Source organism: Myxocyprinus asiaticus, chromosome 22, assembly GCF_019703515.2.
Source record: "Myxocyprinus asiaticus isolate MX2 ecotype Aquarium Trade chromosome 22, UBuf_Myxa_2, whole genome shotgun sequence".
Lineage (NCBI taxonomy): Eukaryota > Metazoa > Chordata > Actinopteri > Cypriniformes > Catostomidae > Myxocyprinus > Myxocyprinus asiaticus.
In genome coordinates, this window is record NC_059365.1 from 12,397,865 (window position 1) to 12,418,604 (window position 20,740).

The following is a 20,740-nucleotide window of genomic DNA, read 5'->3' on the forward strand; positions in this document are numbered from 1 at the left end:
GTAGTGAGAGTAATGACAGTGTTCTTTCTGACCTATGAACTACCATTGGAGGGCAGCAGTCAGCCATGATGGATCATAACGATGTGGAAAGATGAAAGTGAAAACAATTAGGGATAGTTTAGTTTAGAGAACTGCGCATACTTTACTACATTTGCATAAATGTACAAATAAATGTTGAAAGAAAAAAAAAGAATTTTTTTTTTTTTTTGTGCCAAAGTATGTATATGAGGGATAATCTATATCAAGCGCGATGTGCCTAAGGAACAGAAGAGCATTATGTAACTAGATTTTCATATTAATTCTGAAGACAATGCTTCTCTAGGACCCTCCTTCAATGTAACAATAGAGCTGTTCAGCTTGTAGTCCAAAAACCCGGAAGAGAATCCGCCATGAGGTTCCCTCGGGATTTTCCTATGGGTTTTTATAATGGGGTTTTTGAACATATGAGAAAATAACGTCCCATATCATAACATGGTGGTAAACATTGCTTGATGTTACGTGGACGTTTGTTCTACAACATAAATTACACACTTTCATACATCATACGTGAATTTTGAAGCCGTATTTAATTTCATAGGCCTACTTAAAAAACAAAACGAACGTCGGCTTCAGAATTCACGTTTGAGGTCTGAAAGTGTGTAATTTATGTTGTAGAACAAAACGTACACTTATCGTCAAATAATGTTTACCACAGACCTTATTTTACACATAAGTTCAAAAACCCCATTATAAACACCCATAGGAAAATCCATTTGGAACCCATGGCGAATTAGACTTACAGGATCGCCTACAAATTGAGGTCACGGCTGACCTTATTCAGAGTAGCGCCATATTTTTGACAGAAATTAAAATTAGTCTGGTCAGTGGCGGATTTAGACATGGGCAGTTGCCCAGGGTGGCATCTTGTGGGGGGGCATGTTGAAGTGGGTTTCACCCAGGGTGCCATACAAGCTAGAACCGCTACTGAGTCTGGTTGCCAACTAGCTACCAGCCAAATATGGGACATTCCACCTTTAAATACGGTACATTTTGTTTATTCTACGGGGCTCCGGCGTGAGACACTGCCCAACGATGGCCCACCTAAAGCTTGTTTACATAGGAAAACAATTGAAAACCAGCGTGGATGGGCGATTGTGTCTAGAAGGTAACCCCCGGTTACCTAAAGTTTCACGAGAGCCACATGCGACGTTCCCACAGTGTTTGTTTATTTGGAGTCCTACAGAAACCATACACACACCCCTACCTCTAAACCCAACCCTAACCACACCACACCACTTAATCTAATTCTAAATCTAATTTTAGTAACAGCAATTGAGACTCTGGTGAGACATGTATTTAATACAATGACCAGGAAGAACCAAATTTTTATTTTATCAATCTTTACTTTTAATAAACACTACTTTTTGTTCAAAAGAATGAAGCTGCAGCCAATGGAGAAAGACAATTTTTTCAGTTTTCTTCCCCATAGCCCCGCCCTAAAAGGGTTTCTGACCAATCCTATCTTAGCAGCTGTTTTTTCTCCCAACGAGAGTCTACGGTAGTATATAATGTGTGTTTGAGCAGTTTTTAGCGGAATTTTATAGAAATTATTAAAAAGAAATTTTTTTTGGGGGGGGGGGGGGATTTTTCCCCTTTTTCTCCCAATTTGGAATGCCCAATTCCCAATGCGCTCTAAGTCCTCGTGGTGGCGTAGTGATTCGCCTCAGTCCGGGTGGCGGAGGACGAATCCCAGTTGCCTCCGCGTCTGAGACAGTCAACCCGCGCATCTTATCACGTGGCTTGTTGAGCGTGTTGCCACGGAGACATAGCGCATGTTGAGGCTTCACGCCATCCACCACGGCAACCATGCTCAATTCACCATGCGCCCCACCGAGAGCAAACCACATTATAGCGACCACGAGGAGGTTACCCCATGTGACTCTACCCTCCCTAGCAACCGGGCCAATTTGGTTGCTTAGGAGACCTGGCTGGAGTCACTCAGCACGCCCTGGGATTCGAACTAGCAAACTAGCGAACTCCAGGGGTGATAGCCAGCGTATTTTACCACTGAGCTACCCAGGCCCCCCAAAAATAAAATCTTTACATGGGGGCTTGGTTAGCTCATGTAGGACCTACTACCACCCCTGGAGTCGTGAGTTCGATTTCAGGGTGTGCTGAGTGACTCCAGCCAGGTCTCCTAAGCAACCAAATTGGCCCGGTTGCTAGGGAGGGTAGAGTCACATGGGGTAACCTCATCGTGGTCGTGATTAGTGGTTCTCGCTCTCAATGGGGCGCGTGGTAAGTTGTGTGTGGATCGCGGAGAGTAGCATGAGCCTCCACATGCTGGGAGTATCCGCGGTGTCATGCACAGCGAGCCACATGATAGGATGCGCGGATTGATGGTCTCAGAAGCGGAGGCAACTGATACTTGTCCTCCGCCACCCGGATTTAAGTTGAGTAACCGTGCCAACACGAGGACCTACTAAGTAGTGGGAATTGGGCATTCCAAATTGGGGAGAAAAGGGGGATAAAAAATAAATAAATTATTCTTTAAATAAATCTCGAGAAGAGCATGCTTTGGATTAAACTGTGTCAGTCATTCCCAAATGAACATGTATAATAACATCAGCAAGGACATCTATTTGCTTCAAGGTAAATTAAAGCTAATAACTTTTCATTAACCTTAGCAAAGGGTCAACAAAATGTGCTGCATGTTATTTAAAATAAAAGGCATGCAGAAAACGTTCTTATTACCTGTCAGATATAATTGAAGTAGGTGCCATGAAATATCACACCCATTGGGATTTGTGAGGTGCAAGGCCTAAGTGAATAAAGCAGACCACAGACAAGTTTCGACACAGACTAGACGGAAGCATAATGCTTTCGTAATTAATTAAGGGGTCATGACATGCCTTTTTATTATTTAAATGTGTACCTTGAGGTACCTTGAATTGCGAACTTTTCTGAGACCAGTGCGGACAGACAGCACACTGGAGGCAAGTGAGCATCCTATAGCTCTCCATGCAGCCAAGTGGATTCAATCCAAGCTTCTAATCAAAAGTTCAGTTTCAGGATGCAGATGATGTTTGAAAATTTGTATAACTTTAACATGAATAACCAACACTCCTGAAAACAAACAATTTGATGAAAAAAATATTACTTTCTATAGCTTGGTATTATTTAAAATTTCACAACTTAGTCCTGCTGTCCACATATGTTGCCATCAATGTTTAGGAAAACTAATTGCTCTATAAATTTTTTTAGTTTTTAGTTTTTTTGCATGTTTATTAGGTGCTACTAGTTACAAATCAAAAAGGGAAATAGAAAATGCACACAGCAGTCAAGCTTGGGTCCCAGGAGGTTAAAGCACCTTTAACACTTGGGGAAAAAAAAGGCAAAGGAGGAGGAATACTCACAAGCCATTTATTGAAAATGCACATATTGGATACAGGAGGCCTCTCATTCCAACGATACAGGCCTCGGGTGCTAATTTATTGCTTAATTTTCATGGCACAAAAATAAAGATACAAATTTCTGCCATGCAAACCTACCACTGACAAGCTTATACAAAACAGGACAAAGCAGGTGCTTCACTGATACAGAGGAACAACACTGTAAATATGTACTGCAGAAAGTGAGACGATATATAAAACCAGAGTACAAAATGATGGTCATAAAAAAGGACATCACCACCACACTGACACCACACAGTGATATATGGAAATAAACATGTAAATTAACTTAACCTGCACTCGTATCCTTCAGGCACAAGCAGTGCTTGAATAAACAAGAAACAATTCGAACAAACAAAACAGACTGCATTCTCAGAATGCTGTGCAAATAATCTCTATCGCCTCCTTCAGCTGTTAAGAACTCCTCCCCTATGTGCATGCTGACGTTCAGAAATGTACAGCCCTCCTGTAACCTTTCCGTCCATTACATTTCAAGCAATCCAAGTGATCAAAGGTGCATCCTTGTTCCTCCTGTCAACCGCCAGAGATCTCTTATCTCATGATTAGACTTTGATTGTGTATTGCAGAACCAAACTGGATAAAGCAATTATGCTCCTCATTACTGGATCGTAAAAACTGATACTGTATTATGCAAGTTGGGAGCTGAAAAGTGATTGTGACAAATCAGATGATATGTTGAAGAGTGACACATGAAGCATGACTCCTAACTGGATGCCACATGTGAGGAAGAAGCCTCAACCAATCCTATGCCCTAAAGACACATGACTTGTGATACAGGACACAGTCAGTGGTCACAGTGACAATGTATTTTCTTAAGATCAAGTAAACCTAACAGAAGAGGTCTGAAGTTAAGCAATCATTAATCATTTAATGCCCTTTAACCATGATGATCTCTTTTGAGGAGTGTCTTCTAAATTGCAGCTTTTTTGTCATGACTGGATGCTTTCAGAGAATAACGTTGCTTCCTGAATGTGGATGCACTGGAAAACGAGTCTGGAGGTGTCAAGAACTGATATGGACACAATCACCCAACCAAAACTCCAACAACAGTGGGTCTATCTATACTACCTACAGCATCAGAAATGAGTGACTTTCCTGTCTAAAACCATCACTGATATCTGACATTGCATTTTACCTGTTACCTAACATTGACAAACCAACTACATCTCAGTTTGGCATATATAGTCACATTCATTACATCATCCATTAGTTAAATGCACATTACAGATGTGAGCCATGAACACTGTAATGTTAAATATAGAGTACACATACAGTTATGTATCATTTACATATGAATCGGTAATGTGGCCAGACAATAATGTTTACAGGAAAAGTTTGTGACAGTCCAACTGGTTCACTGGAGTTGTTTTTGTCAGTCTGATTAGCTTTAGGTGATCCATGTGTCATTACAAAAAAAAAAATAAAAAAATAAAAGAGCACCACCTTGATACAAGAGTCCTCTGATTTCTAACAGAAAAACTGAGCGGCGAAAAAACATTATTAAATTCACTGTGCCGACACATCTCCATCAAGAAAAAAACAAACATTTATGCCTACATATGTATAGATCTATACAAGTATACATACAAAGAAACTTCTTACCCAAATCACACCCTCAAATAGCGTAAAGAACCCCATGAATTCGGGAAGAGGAGGAGTATGACATGGGTGCTTGAAATATGATGACCACCTCTGTGGTCTGTGGAAGAGTTCAGTGCAAAATGTCCATATACATGTATAAGTGTTATGATTACTCAACTCGGCACGTCCCCTTTGCGGATTTCTCAGTATGAGAAAGCTAGGTCAATGTAAAAAAAAAAATAAAAAAATAAAGATAAAGAAACGAAAGTCTGAATATCAAACTCAGAGAAGGGGACAAAAAGTTTTTCCACTTAAAGAGATATACAGCAGTGCAGGAGCTGATGAAAGTTGAAATGGGATTGGTCGGGCCTCTGAGATGCTACAGGCCCTGTCAGATCTGATTAGCTCCCAGCCCTGGGAGCTCTAGATGGACTTGGATGAATCCTGCTTGCTGATGAGGACCTCCAGAAGCCGCAGTTTGGCTTTAATGCGTTTGTACTCCTTGTATTCGTCCATCATGGGCGTGCGGTCTTCCTTCTGAACATTCCTGTTTGGGAAAACACCACTATGAGCAAGAAGAGAGGTTGATATGATGCTGTTGTCTATCATAAAATGTAAAGTGTGTGAGCAGCATGCTTTAATTCTCCTTACTAAGGGGCTGTTCAGACTGAATGCATTCTTATTATAACGCAACGAAAGGAACAGAATGCAGGCATCTTGAGACTAGTTTTTTAAACCCTTCCGTGTTATTGCAGAACTTCCGGGTCAAAATGACACACAAGACTTCGGAAAGGTTCAATCGACCTGCCATCCTAAAAATGCTGCGCTCATGCGAGATGTGACAGTACAGTTAAAGATTTAGTGCATTTTTACATAGAAAAGCAATTAAAAAAAAACAGTGAAGACTGATGCAAAAACACTTTGTGTGAGCAGCCACTATAGGCGGCCTATCCTTAGCCTATAGTCCACAGCAAAAACATTTTGCAATTGCGCTCTGTCCAGCTGTGTTTGAAATCGAGAACATTTTGCACCTCATCTTGTGCTGTCGCAAATATCAAGCAAGCCTGAGTGTGGTTTGTTGTCTGTACAGCTTTGTGTCGTCTACAAAGCTAAAGTTTTGCTTACTGCCCCCTGCTGAAAACAGGTGGTGCTTCAAGCTTGAGTTGTTCAGACCACAGGAATATTCCTTATTTCGGTCTGGGGTCATGATTAATTGCGTTAATTTTTGTAATACATTATTTTTTGTGTTATTAATTCGCACTGAATTAATGGGTTAAATCAACAGCCCAACTATTAACTTGACAAGACATGGCATCTTAAAAAGGCAACGCTCATGGCATAAGATGCAACGCAGTGTTGAAAGAAGTTTGTCTGATGTGTGTACATAGACCAAGAATAAAAAAAATAGTGCAGTTGGAATGCAAGAGTTTCCTGTATGTACGCCCCCTAACACACTTCTGACACACGTAGTAGCTGTGATCTCCTACATATATATCAGCCTTAAGTTACTGAGTTCACATTAAACAAATGCAAGTGACTTACCTGCCATTCTTCTGGTAGAATTCATCTTCAAACTCTCTGATGGTCCTCCTCAGTTTCTTCTTCTCTGCTCTGGCCTTCCATAGCTGTTCCAGGAGCTCAGGCCTGTGGGATACATGTGGCATTAAGCTGATGGATCTATATAAATGGAGCTGTAACTCTATAGACGCGCTGCTACTATAGCAGCGGAAAACTGTGTACTCCGGAAACTGCCCTGGGTATCTCTTAGAAGGAAATCACCTTTGTATAGAGTGTGACACACAGAGCACAGAGGTAAACTCGAGTCAATAACGTTGATGGTGACATGGATGTCTTTAGCACCCAATACAGTAAACTCGACTTAGAGCTGGGTGCCTGGGCAGTAGTTTTCCTGCGTAAAGAATTAAGGTTTGATCCAGCTTGATGCTTTCAAGTCACTGACTCTCGTAGATTTCCAGGCCTCTGTCAATCTCTATAAATAGACATTACACTGGCAGCCAAAGGTTTGAAATAATGTACAGATTTTGCTCTTATGGAAAGAAATTGGTACTTTTATTCACCAAAGTGGCATTCAACTGATCACAATGTATAATCAGGACATTAATAACATGAAAAATTACAAGTACAATTTGAAAGAGTTCTTATCAAAAAATCCTCCACGTGCAGCAATGACAGCTTTGCAGATCCTTGGCATTCTAGCTGTCAGTTAGTCCAGATACTCAGGTGACATTACACCCCACACTTCCTGTAGCACTTGCCATAGATGTGGCTGTCTTGTCGGGCACTTCTCATGCACCTTTCAGTCTAGCTGATCCCACAAAAGCTCAATGGGGTTAAGATCCATAACACTCTTTTCCAATTATCTGTTGTCCAATGTCTGTTTTTTCAAAAGTGGCTTTTTCTTTGCAATTCTTCCCATAAGGACTGCACCCCTGAGTCTTCTCTTTACTGTTGTACATGAAACTGATGTTGAGTGGGTAGAATTCAATGAAGCTGTCAGCTGAGGACATGCAAGTCATCTTTTCTCAAACTAGAGTTTCTGATATACTTATCCCCTTGTTTAGTTGTACATCGTGGATTACATGATGATGGCGTCGCGGATGGCCGCCTCGGTGTGGAGTGCATCTATTGTTTTGTTGTTTTTGTTTGTTTGTCCTGAGTTTAGTAATCTTTTTCCAGTCAGTTTTACCAGAGACCAACTGCTGAACATTCGACAGCATATACCAGTCAATCTTTTCCCGGATTTTTTAATATTCGGACGTTTTGTTTGACATTTTAGTTGGAGGCGCGGCTATGTTGTTTAAATACGCTATGAGACGCAGGCAATGGAGACGAGCAGGCGCGCTGGTCAAACTCCGTTGGCGGGGCTTTCTGAACAACGCTGCCAAGCATTCATCTAGCGAATCTCCGCTCTCTCCCTAACAAAACGGATGAACTACATCTCCTCACCCGCACAAACAAGGACTTTTCAACCTCTGCTGCCTTGTGCTTCACAGAAACCTGGCTGAGTGAAGCCATTCCGGACAGCGCGTTACATCTGCCGGGCTTTCAGCTGTTCAGAGCAGATCGCATCACAGAGTTAACGGGGAAAACGAGAGGCGGTGGAACATGCTTTTACATCAATGAAAGTTGGTGTACAGATGTAACAACGTTAAAGAGGATGTGCTGTCCTAATTTGGAAGCACTCTTTATTAACTGTAAGCCTTTCTACTCGCCGCGGGAGTTTTCCTCGTTTATTCTGGTGAGTGTGTATATCACGCCAAACGTGTGTGTGAACACAGCGCTGCAACAGCTGGCTGATCAAATCACAGTCACAGAACAACAATACCCGGACTCAGTTATTATTATTCTTGGGGATTTTAACAAATCAAACCTCACACGTGAACTGCCCAAATTCAAACAGCACATTACATGCCCAACCAGAGACAGAAATATACTGGATCACTACAACACAACATTAAAGGATGCATATCGCTCTGTCCCTAGAGCAGTTTTGGGACTATCTGATCACTGTCTGGTTCATCTTCTTCCAACCTACAGACAGAAATTAAAATCTGCTAAGCCTGTAGTAAGGAGTGTAAAGAGATGGACCAACAAAGCAGAGCTGGAACTACAAGCCTGCTTTGACTGCACAGATTGGAGTGTTTTTTGAGGCTGCAGCCACAGACCTGGACGAGCTCACAGATACTGTTACATCATATATCAGTTTCTGTGAGGATATGTGCATTCCTACCAGGACTTATTTAACATCTAACAACGACAAACCATGGTTTACAGCGGAACTCGGGCAGCTTTGTCAGGCCAAAGAGGATGCTTACAGAGTTGGGGATAAAGTCTTGTACAATCAGGCCAGGAACACACGGAATAAGGGAATCAGAGTGGCTAAAAGAAGATACTCTGAGACGCTCAAAAACAAGTTTTCAGCTAACGACCCTGCATCAGTGTGGAGTGGCATGAAACAACTTACGAATTACAGGACTCCTACCCCCAACCCTGTGGTGAACCAACAACTGGCTAACGACTTGAATGTGTTCTACTGTAGATTTGAAAGGCCCAATCTCACACCCCACACCCACTCTGACCTTCACTTCACACAGACACCAACACCTCCCACTACTCAACCTGCACTTAAGATCTGTGAAGATGTGAGCCGCATCTTTTTAAAAAAAGGATGAGGAAAGCACAAGGCCCAGATGGCATTTCACCTGCATGTCTTAGATCCTGTGCTAACCAGCTGGCCCCCATCTTCACACAGATCTTCAATAGATCACTGGAGCAGTGTGAATTCCCATGCTGCTTCAAACGTTCCACTATCATCCCCATCTCAAACAAACCAAAAATCACAGGACTTAATGACTACAGACCTGTTGCCCTGACGTCTGTTCATGAAGTCATTTGAGAGACTGGTGTTGGCCCACCTGAAGGACATCACTGGACCATTTCAAGATCCCCTTCTATTTGCTTATCGAGCAAACAGGTCTGTGGATGATGCAGTCAACATGGGATTGCATCATATCCTGCGACATCTGGACAGACCAGGGACATATGCAAGGATCCTTTTTGTGGACTTCAGTTCGGCTTTCATCACCATCAACCCAGCTATTCTCTGGACTAAATTACACCAACTCTCTGTTCCCACGTCTATCTGTCAGTGGATTACCAGCTTTCTGACAGACAGGCAGCAGCTTGTGAGACAGGGGAAATTCACTTCCAGCACCTGTACAATCAGCACTGGTGCCCCCCAGGGATGTGTGCTCTCCCCACTACTCTTCTCCCTCTACACCAACGACTGCATCGCCAAGGACCCCTCTGTCAAGCTCCTGAAGTTTGCAGATGACACCACTGTCATCGGCCTTATCTGAGGTGACAATGAGTCTGCATACAGAAGGGAGGTTAAACAGCTGTCTGTCTGGTGCAGTCAAAACAACCTTGAACAAGCTCAAAACGGTGGAAATGATTGTGGACTTTAGGAGGAACCCCCAACACTGTCCCCCCTCACCATTCTAAACAGCACTGTGGCAGCAATGGAGTCATTCAGGTTCTTGGGCACTACCATCTCACAGGACCTGAAGTGGGAGATCCACACTGATTCCATTGCGAAAAAGGCCCAGCAGAGGTTGTACTTCCTTTGCCAGCTGAGGAAGTTCAACCTGCCCCCCCCCCCCCCCTTCAAGAACTATACACTTCCAGAGTGAGGAAATAGGCTGGAAAAATCATTCTGGACCCCACTCACTCTGCCCACTACCTTATTGAACTGTTGCCTTCTGGCCGACGCTTCAGAGCTCTGAGCACCAGAACCGTCAGGCACAGGAACAGTTTTTTCCCCCAGGCTATTCATCTCATGAACAGTTAAAACTGCCCCTTTGAGCAATAATTATTGTGCAATACACAGCTTAGTTTTTTTATATTATGCAAAACATCTTACCTCTTCTGCCATTAAATTCCCTTGCACTGTACATAACCGATTTGTATTTAGATTTGCACTACGTATGTGTATGTGTGTGCGTATGTATGTATATTCGTGTGTGTGTGTGTGTGTGTATATATATATATATATATATATATTCTATTGTGTATTCTATATACACTTTTTTCTTTTCAATATTTATCTATTTTTATTCAATTTTAATTAGTCTTGTTGCTGTTTTTTATATTGTTGTGTACTGGAAGCTCCTGTCACCAAGACAAATTCCTTGTATGTGTAAGCATACTTGGCAATAAAGCTCATTCTGATTTTGAACTGGCCTTCCACATCTCTTTCTGTCCTTGTTAGAGCCAGTTGTCCTTTGTCTTTGAAGACTGTAGTGTACACCTTTGTATGAAATCTTCAGTTTTCTGGCAATTTCAAGCATTGTATAGCCTTCATACCTCAAAACAATGATTGACTGATGAGTTTCTAGAGAAAGCTGTTTCTTTTTTTGCCATTTTGACCTAATATTTACCTTAAGACTTGCCAGTCTATTGCATACTGTGGCAACTCAAAAACAAACACAAAGACAATGTTAAGCTTCATTTAATGAACCAAATAGCTTTCAACTGTGTTTGATATAATGGCAAGTGATTTTCTAGTACCCAATTAGCAATTTAGCATGATTACTCAAGGATAAGGTGTTGGAGTGATGGCTCCTGGAAATGGGGCCTGTCTAGATTTTCTCAAAAATTACTTTTATCAAATAGTGATGGTGCTGTTTTTTTTAACATCAGTAATGTCCTGACTATACTTTGTGATCAGTTGAATGCCACTTTGGTGAAATAAAGTACCAATTTCCTTCCGAAACAGCAAAATCTTTACATTATTCCAAACTTTTGGCCGCCAGTGTATATGATGAGAGCATGAGCCGATTGCTGCTCCTACCTGATAAACCACAGGTCTATGTGCACAGACACACATGCATATAAATCAAGATGTAGAAATCAAGTTCTCATTAATTCTGCCAATAAAGAAGGTGCGGCTCGTCTTTATGGGCAGGTAGGGCATAGCCCCAGCTAAATATTCATCCATTTTAAAAACATAGATCTATACTATAAACTGCCAATAATGTCATTTGTTTGCCCGTAAATGTGTTCAAAATACTGACATATTTAATTAAAAGCAGGCCTAGTACAAGTTTGAATCCTATTTCTACGTTTTAAAGTAGCTGAAAGCTCTGTTACACAGTGTTTGATATAGATATACAAGCTTGTGGAGCAAAGAGTCTTCTGCCCTCCCGAACTCCACAGCGCCCCTCAGTTTATATGGTATTGCAACGAGCCCTCATTGGGACCCATTGGGGCAGAGATTAATCATAAACGTAGTGCCAAACCAAAGGTAACTTTAGTATTAGTGTGCACCAACAGTGACAGATTGCAACATGTCGAACACTAGCGATAAAAGTGTGTGTAACAGTGTGTCGTTTCTATTGCAAATTCAAGACAAATTGGCAATCAGACAACTTGGTTCTGACAAGCCAGATATAAAAAAAATAGTTTGGCTATCAAAAGATAAGGGTAGGTGATAAGGCACTATGTTTTGTATGACGACAAATTGTATGTCAAAAAGCCTTGGCTCTTAAAACTTTATTTTAAATTTACTGTGATTTAAATCATCATTATAAAGCATTTCATTTTTTAGTTCTGTGAAAACGTGTAAATGGCAAGTAGATAGTTCTCCTTCTCTCCCTCTCCTCCCTAGGGTTGTTTAACAAAACTTAATATTACATCTACAACAAATCAACATTTTAAAGGAGTCATGACATGAGGAATCAAATGTTCCTTGATTTTTTGACAAATAAGAGGTCATTATACTATAAAAACTTACTGTAAGTTTCAGAACTGAAAACTTCCTCAATTAAATAAAAAGAGCATTTATTTAAACCAAGCTGCAAAAATGGCTTGTTTGGAATTTGTGGAACTTGTGACTTCACAAGGACCAAATACATCTGCATATGTCTCTTCAGCAAGACATCAACACATATTTTTCATCATTGCACCCTTGGCCCCGCCCACTGGTGCTCAGTGAGTCAGACAGGTGAAGAGGAGAGAGATGGGCCTGTCATGGGAGATTCATTCAAAGTGGACTTACACAGGACACCTTGTGCCTATCACAGGACACCATGTGCCTATCTGGATTTAAATGTTTTCTACATAAACGTGCACTAGACGAACAGCTTTGACCATTATCATACATCTCACGCCACTTTTAAAAGACAGACAGCTTGTGAACCAGTCACAGGAACTGTTATTGAAGGATGGGGCAGTTAAAACACTATTGGACTGCAGAACCGTAAGTAAACAATTTCATTCATGAATATTTTATATGTCATGACTTTGATAGTTTATGGTGCTGCTTGGTTAAACAGTTTAATATATTCAGATGAAATGGGGGCCTGGGTAGCTCAGCGAGCAAAGACGCTGACTACCACCCCTGGAGTCACGAGTTCGAATCCAGGGCGTGCTGAGTGACTCTAGCCAGGTCTCCTAAGCAACCAAATTTGCCGGGTTGCTAGGGAGGGTAGAGTCACATGGGGTAACCTCCTCGTGGTCGCTATAATGTGGTTCGCTCTCGGTGGGGTGTGTGGCGAGTTGTGCGTGGATGCCGCGGAGAATAGCGTGAAGCCTCCACATGCGCTATGTCTCCGCGGTAACGTGCTCAACAAGCCATGTGATAAGATGGCGGATTGATGGTCTCAGACGCGGAGGCAACTGAGATTCATCCTCTGCCACCACGAGCACTTAGAGCGCATTGGGAATTCCAAATTGGGGATAAAAAATTAAAAATAAAATAAATATATTCAGATGAAATATGTTGGATGTGGTTTATATATTAATCCTGAAATTTAGTTTTATAAATGTTGTGGTCTTGTGGAGTTTGTTCATTTTCTTCAGATTGCGTTTCAAATATGGCTCTATTGAAAGGGCTGCATGATGTTTACATTGAAGTCTTAAAGGACCAGACAGCTTAAACAGAGCGTTTCAGACAGAGGGCCAGAGGCAGGGTGGAAAATTATTATATATGACTAAATTATGACTGTTTTTGTGCAAAGAAAACTACACTAACATTATAAGTGGACCTCAGGGAAGATATAAAAAAATAAAAAAATAAAGTAAAAAGGGCCATGAAACAATACATTTTTGGAGATGTTAACCGGTATATATGTCTTGCACACAAGGGAAGATAATGTTAACATTCATTACTTTTAATTTCAAGAGGAAAAGGTTAATTTAGGGATTTTTTGGGCTATTTTCGTCTTCCGGGTTTGAAATGAACATCAAGTCAACATCACTGGTGTATCCATTAACAATACATATCCATTACAGATGAATAATGTTTTTTAAGACAGTGACTTCTGAGGCACACGCATTCAGAAGTGGTTTTTGTCTTGCCTTTACGCATCGAGAACTGACCAAATTCCTTGAATCTTTTAACTATATTGTGCACTGTAGAGGGTGAAATGCCCAAAATCCTTCCAATTTGTCTTTAGGGAACATTGTTCTCAAAGTGCTGGATTATTTGCTGAAGCATCTCTTGGCAAATTGACAAGTCTCGAATGATCCTTGCACTTGAAGGACTAGGCTGTTTTTGGAGGCTCCTTATATACTATAACACGACTGCCACACCTGATTAACATCTCCTGTTTCTCATCGCCTTGTTATTTCAACTTGTCAAATTGTTATTAGTCTTAAATTGCCCGTCTCAACTTTTTTGGAGCGTGTTGCAATCATCTGATTCGAAATGATTATACATTTTCAAAAAACAATGAAATTCACAAGGAAAAACATCATATAATGTGTAGTTGTAGTGCTTTTAATATGGCAAAGGGTGAATATAATTTACAAATCAATCCTTTTTGTTTTTATTAGACTTTTTCATACTGTCCCAACTTTTTCGGATTTGGGGTTGTACATTCATCCCTAATGTAAGTTTGAAAACCAATTTAAGCATGTATATTTGTAAATCATTGTCTTGGAATAAGTCTCAAAAGTTATTAAAGTGTAAAAAAACATTAACATTACAGAGTGCATGGCTTGGCATTTATTTGCATATTAAAATACAGATATAAATGACTGGTGTGAGTAATGTATTGTGAGCTTACAAAACAGTGTATAATTTATTTGTGCATTCTGTTACGAGCAATTGTGAGAATCTTTGATGCTGTTAACTTCATAATTAAAACAAAGCTGAATGACTGGATCAGACAGTTGTTGGGTTCACTCCCTCTTCTCCCCTCACTCCGCTGCCACTTTGAGTGCATCTTTTATAAATGTAGTGAGAGCTCAACTGTGCTGAATCAGTGGGGTGTTGCGACCCTTTAAGCTAAAGCTCTCTTATTTAGAATATTAGAATCAACATTATGTTTTAAGAGTTAAAATTTGTGGTGGAATAATCCAAGGACACCACATATTGTGTCAACGGGTTTGTGTTTGAATGAGTGGAATGAGCTGCAACAACATAAAAAAAAAGAAATAAAAAAAGATCTTCCCCACCTATCTCTGTGGTTACGAGCCATTACTGCAATACAGGCTACAATTTATGCCTAAATTCTGTTGGGTTATTCCAGATTGAGATTAATGAGACTATAATCTGGAAATGTTTGCTTTGGCCTTCAACAATCTATCATCTTAAATTTAAAATGAATCTGCATTCACATCTAGTTTTACTTCCGTAATATGACTATTTCCAAGTGACACTCATTTTCAATTTAAAAAAAAAAAAAAACAAAAAAAAAAAAAAAATGATGTCAGCCAAAATACGGAAGGCTGTTTCAGAAGACAAACATTTCTTTCTTTGGAACAACATACACTGATTAATCATGCACAATAAGACCCGTAATGTGCATTTAGAAAGTACACATTAAGAAAGTAAAAAACAACTTCATGTTGTGCAGGCTAGTGTAGACTCACATGGAGGAGGCGTTTGAACTGGATAGACGCAGATCGAGATTGAGCTTTCCAGAGCTCAGGATGTTTTCCTGGGAAGGCTGCTGAGAGCTGGGCTGGGCCACTGGGTCAATTATGATTTCTGACCCCTCACTTTGCATCTCTACATTTTCCTGCTGTCCCCTGCTCTCCTCCTCCTCCTCTTCTTCGATCTCACCACAGAAGTGGGCAGTCTCACCCTCAATGATTGGCTGTAACATCTGATTGCGGCGTTTGCTGGAGGGAGAGGCCTGTGAGAAAAATTAGCACCTGGTTATTCTGGTTTCTCTGGCCCTGTGTCAAACATGCACAAATGTCTCACCAACATATCATACAATCCTAAAACACCACAAGCTCCTATTTCTGCTTGATAAAACATTCCCGGCTTTCATTAACGTTAGCCACTCAGATTTCAGCCACTTTAATAAGTGTCAATCAACTCTATCAATCTTAAAATAAACACTTATTATAAACTTATGACATGGCTTCAGATTGCACACACTAATTAGTCATTATTTATGTAAAAAGCAGGAACAGAGAGTCTTACTATTATGGGGGTGATGCTGATGCGGGTGAGCATCTGTTTGACTAGCCGATATCTGTCATACAAGGGCTTCACAATCAAGCGTTCCTCTCGGGTAACCTGCAGGAAAGCACTTTTGTCAGAGCACTGAACAACAGAGCATTGAGTAGAGTTTTTGTGTGTTTCTCTGAGTGTGAGACACGTACAGGGCGCCCATGGAGTCCCTCATAATACAGAAGGTTCTTCTGTAGCACTATTTTCTCACAGGAAAGCTGCTCCTTGGTCATTTTCTGTACAGAGGGACAAATTAACTTGCACACATGATTCTAACCTCTTGAGAATTTTTGAAATTCTATGAGTTTGAAGCTTCTGGTTCAAAGGACTGTAAACAACAAGTCCACTGTTTCCCCTATATGCATTTAGCAGCAGTGCACATAAATTATGAGCTGCTTTCTACACTGGGTGCAGTAGTGATGTTTAGTTAGTGAACGGATCTTTTAAGTGAAGGAATCGTTCTTGTTCACCTCCATACACGGACTCATATTTCTCGTTTACTGATGTCCTCTCCCTTTCGAAGCCAATGAGCTCTACTTTGAAGTGACCATTTAGTGGCTTTTCATGCCTGAAAAGACTGACTATAGCACAAACCAATAGTATTCAAGTGCGGGGTGTGAAGGAGCATATCATGGGTTTGACCCACTAAACGAATATGCCCCTTCATTGAACGAGCGAGGATCAGGATCTGTTGACCGACTGAAGGAGAGGAGGAGGTATGTCATTCGTTTACTTCGGTAATCTAGTTAAACAAGGAGAGAAAGTGGCTGGATGAATTAGGAGTAAAAGTGACTGATGCATGACTAAACATTACTAAAGTGACTAAAGTGACTAAACATTACAATGACCTCAGGACGTCATTGAATCACTTAGTTCTTTTTAGGCTAATATTGTTGTCTTTTGTATAGTCATGCAAAGCAGTTCACCAAATGATAGCTATGCTTTGTGGCCATTTGTGGGGAAAACGCTAATGGCGCTTAAATAATCTGCTGAATTCTCTTAGTAGATTTGTAGATAAGTATAATTAGACTTGTTTCTGTTGTGTGCTTTATCAATGGTTTAATGGCTCACTCAAAACACATATGACTTTCATTTGATGCCACTAATTGGTTAAGGTGTGATTAATAAAACCTGTCACTGAACAAATCAGTGAACACATCTAAATGACAGACAGAGAAACATCATCTAGAGTTAATTCACTCCACTAAATAAATGTGACATTTATAGTAGTATAGGTTTTTATGGAGTTTGATATAACTTTAAACTTTAAAAGTTGTGAAATGATTGATTCATGCTCTATAATTCTTGTTAATAAATGGACAACAAAAAAGAATGATTAAGACAGATGAAACGTACTGCGAAATAAAAAGATAGTTAAAATAAAATATGGTTTGTCTGCATTCTTCAAGTGATTTCAGTTCATTTTATTACTTTATGGATGTTTATTATAGAAAATGACAATGTTCTGAAAAATAGCTAGCTAACTTAAATGATGTAAAAACACAGTTTTAAAAAAACAAAATACCATCTATGCAACAGAGTGGAATACATAAAATGCGCACATCTTATAGTGTCACTGGGGGCTGTGGTTTACATCGCCTGTGGTTTATATTATCTATTTGTTTTATGTTTAATAAAAACAGTGCAAGTAATTTTCTTTATTTGACAGTTATTTCTACAGTTATCTGGGCTTCCAGAGCCCTTCAAGTGTCAAAAGCTCTCAGTAAATAAACACACATGACAAGGCGAACATGAATAACCCATCTATAATGATTCTAATTTCATTCCAAGCTATTCCTCCACCAACACGTTTAAATGTGTGTCCGGCATTGCGGGCTCTTGGGCACACAACAGCACTGCTGCTGAAAAAAATCCTAGGGAAAACACTGAAGTCTAAAGATTTTAATTGGTAACAATGGATCTTTATGAACCCCTTTGGTTCAATTCTGAAATATTGTACTACAACAAAATTATTTTCAGATAGATTTTTGTTGTAGTTCAGATGCCAAGCTCAACTACCATTTAATGGCATACAATGAGAAGGACCACAAATTGGCATCAGATTAGTTTGGGTGCGAGATCTTGTTTATGAATACTTTATACTTGCATTTCCTTTAGTTGAACCAGACTTGGTATGAACGAACCGTAACGCCCTTTAATCATGGTGTGTCAGGGCTTTAATGCATCTTTCAACACAAGTGTCACGCGCTGCTTGATTTTGATAAGGTCTGCTGCGAGCCGGGTCAAAGTTGACATTGTTTTTGCGTGTTTGTCAAATTGTATTGGAACTTCAAGCAATGCATTTCAAAGCTTGACCTATATGCAATGTGACCCCAGGGATAGTGCTAAAGCTTGATGCTTTGCTCCTTTTGTAAAATGGCTGTAGTTATGAAATGATAAACTGGAACTCACTCTAACATCCTCGGGCCAGCCGTCCTCTTCTCTCTTAGCTTTTATGCGGTGCTGAACGAGCTCCAGCGTCTCCTCTCGAGTGGGCCGGTGACTCTGTGCCTCACTCTCCACAGGGCCCTCGTGAGCTGACTGCTCCAGTGTGGAGCCAAAGCTGTTGGGCAGAGTGTTACTGCGTGGACGCGTCTGTGGAGTCAGCTCACTCTCAGCCTTGTGTTTGGCATCTGGGTGTAAGAGAGAAAGAGACAGAGATTCAGTAACACTGGAAAATATTTAAGATTTGTGGAGTTGGCCTCACCAAACCAAAAAAATTAGTGAGTGATTGAACTCACTCGGTATCACCAAAATCTGTGAAACAGTCCATCAGTAGTGCACTGACAATCTCAAAAAGTACATTATAAGAGGGCCAATGAAGATGTGACCCATCCAAACACTGCAGAAGAAAGTGAGCATGGTGACTGGAAACAGCATATTGCCTGTGGGCTCTGAACCCTTGAATCCCAGCATCTTTAAAAATTACATTCATCACAAAAAAACAAAAACATTTTAGATGACAAAAGAAGCTGTGAACGTGGCTGAGAGCGTCCCGTATAGGGAGTGCATCTGCGAGACCGCGGTCAGAGAGAGACAGTTAAAAGAAAGAGAAGAGAGGGTCAAACTGTTGAAGGCTACTTACTGCTGCTTATGTGTACTTACAGAATTGGGGTGCCTGTCTAGAGGCATTGAGGGGGCGTGACAGTGTAAAATGGGGTGTGTTCGGGGCGGATGAGTTGCGTCTGTGTGACTGAAGCACAGCCTGGTGCCTCAGGGAACCTTTGGGTAAGAGGTGCTGTCGTCCTGCTGATGTAGGCCGTCCAAGTGGATTTAATTAAAGAGAAAGAGAGACTTTTTTACGACAGTGCACCTCTGATGGGGGGCATTAAATGGAAATGGATGATGGGGGAGGTTGTGGGGGACAATCGCATGGGCCGACACAGTGAGCGGAGGGGGGCTTCAGTAGAGTATGAGGGTGGTCCCATGAGAGAGCCTCAGAACCTCTACAGACATGCAATGTAGGGTGCACTTCTCCCCTTCATCCTATAGGGGACAGGGGGAGCAGGCCAGGACCAGGATGCCCAATAATGGCAAGACACTGACCATTACAAACCCGAGAACTGCTCACATGACCACTCTGCCTTGAAACACTGCCTCTTACCTTTGAGCTGTTTGCGAATTTTGGTGAGGTCAGTCATCCACTTCAGCACCTTTGGATCAGCTGCCTTATCAGCGTGAGATGGCTGCAATTGTCAAACATTGATGTAATTTAGTATTCTGCCTTTTAGTGTACTTTTGCATGCCAATTCTTAAATGTATAAAGGGGTGTTCACACTGAAAGTTTAAATAGCAGAAGTCTGCCAAGTTGCTGTGCAGTTGTTTGCTTGAATCATGAGGCAGATCATGTGAGCTCCACTGTCTGCACTCCTATTGGTAGTGACAACATTGTGATGCTGTGCATTTGCAAAAAGTTGAACTCTTCTCAAATTTGTTGCATCACTGGTCTCGGTCACTTTAAATCATCAATTCTTACTGAAAAGAAATGAATTCCAGTTTCTTTCAACTGCTACTTGCTATCTGTCTGAACGCCCCTTAATGCGTATTATTATGTGTTTGTAAGATCATGTTTTGAAGAGACTGATTAAGACCTTCTAACCTTGTAGTTTCTCTCTTTCTCAAACTGTTCCTCGAACTGCTTGATTTTCTTCTTGAGGTTCTGGAGTTTCTTGGTGAGTTGTTGGGAGATAGCGTCTGCCTTCAGACTGTCTTTGGAAGAGAGGGAGGCACGGCGAGGCCTGAGAGAAAACACAACAAGAGTGTTAATTAGGGTTGAAGTGTTGAGTATTGGTAAGCATCTTTGATTCTCTGCTCACCTCCCACAGGACAGAGTTTTGGTGGAGGATGTGGCATCGTGGTCCTGCTGTAGAAACCTTTGACTGTGGCTAAAGTCCAGGAAACGTCGGGCCAGTAAGGGTTGAGCATCCTCCTCTAGAGGCAGAGGCACGACGCGGCCTGCCAGCGGGGACAGCTGGGCTTCTCCTGACTCAGTCTCTTCTTGCCATGACATGAACACTGGCACAGGGTCTGAAAAAGATACAAATATACAAACAGCTGCCTTCATAAATCCAACACCATCACAACAACTCAGCCATTACACTCAACTCAGCCATAGACTAGAGAAGAAGTAAATTAGGTTCTAATGGGTCAGGTGAGGTCAGGGGCACACAGAGGAGGCTTGATTAACTAAACTGAGGACCTGGTGAGTGAGCTGGAC

At 41.1% G+C, this 20,740-nt stretch overlaps 1 protein-coding gene across 3 annotated transcripts in view; it reads right to left on the bottom strand.

The window, feature by feature from the left end:
* Positions 1-3,388: 3,388 nt before the first annotated feature.
* Positions 3,389-20,740, bottom strand: part of LOC127412882 (protein FAM13B-like) — a 68,314-nt gene continuing 50,962 nt past the window's right edge. For 2 of the 3 annotated variants that reach the window (XM_051649578.1, XM_051649577.1), the window contains exons 14-23: positions 20,340-20,550; positions 20,123-20,261; positions 19,628-19,709; positions 19,129-19,272; positions 18,436-18,656; positions 16,176-16,259; positions 15,994-16,089; positions 15,432-15,697; positions 6,576-6,677; positions 3,389-5,580 (exon numbers count right to left, since the gene is read on the bottom strand). In XM_051649578.1, the coding sequence (XP_051505538.1) occupies positions 5,457-5,580; positions 6,576-6,677; positions 15,432-15,697; positions 15,994-16,089; positions 16,176-16,259; positions 18,436-18,656; positions 19,129-19,272; positions 19,628-19,709; positions 20,123-20,261; positions 20,340-20,550 (1,469 nt within the window). In that variant the 3' untranslated portion in view covers positions 3,389-5,456. The remainder of the gene's footprint in view (positions 5,581-6,575; positions 6,678-15,431; positions 15,698-15,993; positions 16,090-16,175; positions 16,260-18,435; positions 18,657-19,128; positions 19,273-19,627; positions 19,710-20,122; positions 20,262-20,339; positions 20,551-20,740) is intronic. The other variant, XM_051649579.1, reaches the window with a different exon arrangement.